Source organism: Parasteatoda tepidariorum, chromosome 2, assembly GCF_043381705.1.
Source record: "Parasteatoda tepidariorum isolate YZ-2023 chromosome 2, CAS_Ptep_4.0, whole genome shotgun sequence".
NCBI lineage: Eukaryota > Metazoa > Arthropoda > Arachnida > Araneae > Theridiidae > Parasteatoda > Parasteatoda tepidariorum.
Window position 1 is genome coordinate 42,461,660 of NC_092205.1, and position 2,125 is coordinate 42,463,784.

The following is a 2,125-nucleotide window of genomic DNA, read 5'->3' on the forward strand; positions in this document are numbered from 1 at the left end:
TATTATGCCTTTAATGGCTAGATAATTTAAGAGACTTAGGCTGATTCAGATAAAAAGACATTTTATTACGTTACATTAAGTATTGAAATCATTATTGGCTCTATTACATTGTAAGTTTCCCTAGCAGGAATGTTGGGAATTGGCCCAGATTTATCTAGCCATGAAAATATGAAAAAAGACACGCATTTTTAGCTGTCCCGAGATTTTAAAGGGAGGTTCTGAGAGGGAGTGGTTGCAAGGATCTTCTTATCTTCATGAAACGTCATACAATTGATAAAATTTAGAGATTTTGATTCGCTAAAAGGATGGCCCCGTTCTGGTTCTGGGAAGTTTTTGGGACTATCGTAATGTGTACTTCATCGACAAATTATTGCCCATTAACTTCAGAAAATAATCTTTGATCTGGCCTTATCTGGTTCATCTTGACTTTTTATGGCTCTTTGTGAGAGACCGACTTCTACTTCTTAAACTTGATAAGAAACATGTGTTTTAAGCTTATCAGTTCATATACTCGCATGAGAAATTCTATATTATATATATATATGAGTGTAACACAAAATAACAGCTTTAAACGTTTAACAATTTAACTCGAAACCTGCATTGTTCTGAGTTTTTGATTCTTTCTCGCGAACTTACCAATGCACAGCTCTACATTTAAAAATTCCAAAACATCAGTTAAAAACAATGATGTGGAGAAGTGTTTGAATACTCGGGCAGTTCTTTTGCCCCTGAAATGAGAGTAATTACTGGAGGAAAGAAAAGAAAATCTGTTTATAATAACATTAATAATAATAAAATGGGAAAGATGTTTTTTTTTCTGGTCAAAATTTCAAATCATATCGAAGGTTGAATTTTTATGTAAATTTATGAGGATATTGTGGTAAAATTTTATTTTTTAAAATGATTTTACAACTTATTTTTATGTCTAGTATTGTAATTGTTTTTAATAGTTTCTTCACAAAATATTTCTTTGTAAAAAATTTAATAATGCAATAAAATAAGATTATCAGATTTAATGTTTTAGTGTTCTTAGTCATTCATAAGATGACTCTGATTGCTGTATGTTTGGTTAAATATTTTTTAGACCCCCTTACTTCGAACACCATTGATTGGAGAAAAAATAAAACTTCGAATTTATTTTAAACTACCCCCACCCCGACTTAAACAAAGGAAGATGTTTTTTTTTCTTTTTTTTTTTTTAAAATTAAAGTCAGTGGAACTAAAACAGGACTAGCCAAAGCAAGTAAACAAATGACGATCAAAACCACTTTGAAAAATCCCTCTTGCAGTCAAGAGACTCCTTCATATTTCCTTAACTTTTCCCCTAAGTACCAAGTAAGAAATTGCGATTACCAATGTAGAAGTGAAACAAATGTCATTTTAGTTTCACTTTCACTTTGTACTAAGTGGGAATCATAATACCGATTTACGAAACAAAATGGGCAATAGAAATGCACGTACTGAAGATAGATTCAATATTTCTTTGATTGGAGAAGCATGTAAGTTTATATATTTTTAATAATATTTATTTATTTATTTAACCTTATCTTTAAATTGAGTAATAATTTCTTTCAAATAGGGCAATGGTGTCTGTAGATAAAAAATATTCTTATCATTAACATTTTGCAAGTGTGATTTTGCATTGCTTTATTAATCTTTGTCATAAAAACAGCATTATTTTATACACAAAAATAACTGAAAAGTAGTAATCAGCAGACATATAATTTGTTTGCAATTCTTCATGGCATCTGATTGAGTTAAAATCGGAAAGTTTGATTTCGTTATTATTATTACCCATATTTGAACTTTAGTTCAATAATACTCAAAAACTCTTTAAAATTTTAATGTCCAATTTTTAGAAAGAACAGTTTTTTTTGTATGCTTGACATTTGAGGCTGAAACCATTTACTTGTTATTTTAATCTAGCTTAAAATTTATTTAAAAAAAATTCAATATTTAACAATGTAATTAGTTCTATTTCATTTTTTTAAAAATGTTTTTAAGTTTTTAGTTCAAAATACAGGAAGTTTAGTTCAAAGTGCATTACTATTTGACATATTTTATATATATATATATAGAATATGTCATATTATGTTTATAAATATGTTTCTATTATATATATATA

General features: G+C 28.0%; 1 protein-coding gene across 1 annotated transcript in view; it reads left to right on the forward strand.

Moving 5' to 3' along the window:
* The first annotated feature begins 1,374 nt into the window (after window positions 1–1,374).
* The window catches only part of LOC122270421 (uncharacterized), a 14,643-nt gene continuing 13,892 nt past the window's right edge, over window positions 1,375–2,125 (forward strand). Inside the window, exon 1 of the mRNA XM_071178127.1 lies at window positions 1,375–1,499. Within this exon, the coding sequence (XP_071034228.1) occupies window positions 1,439–1,499 (61 nt within the window). The 5' untranslated portion in view covers window positions 1,375–1,438. The remainder of the gene's footprint in view (window positions 1,500–2,125) is intronic.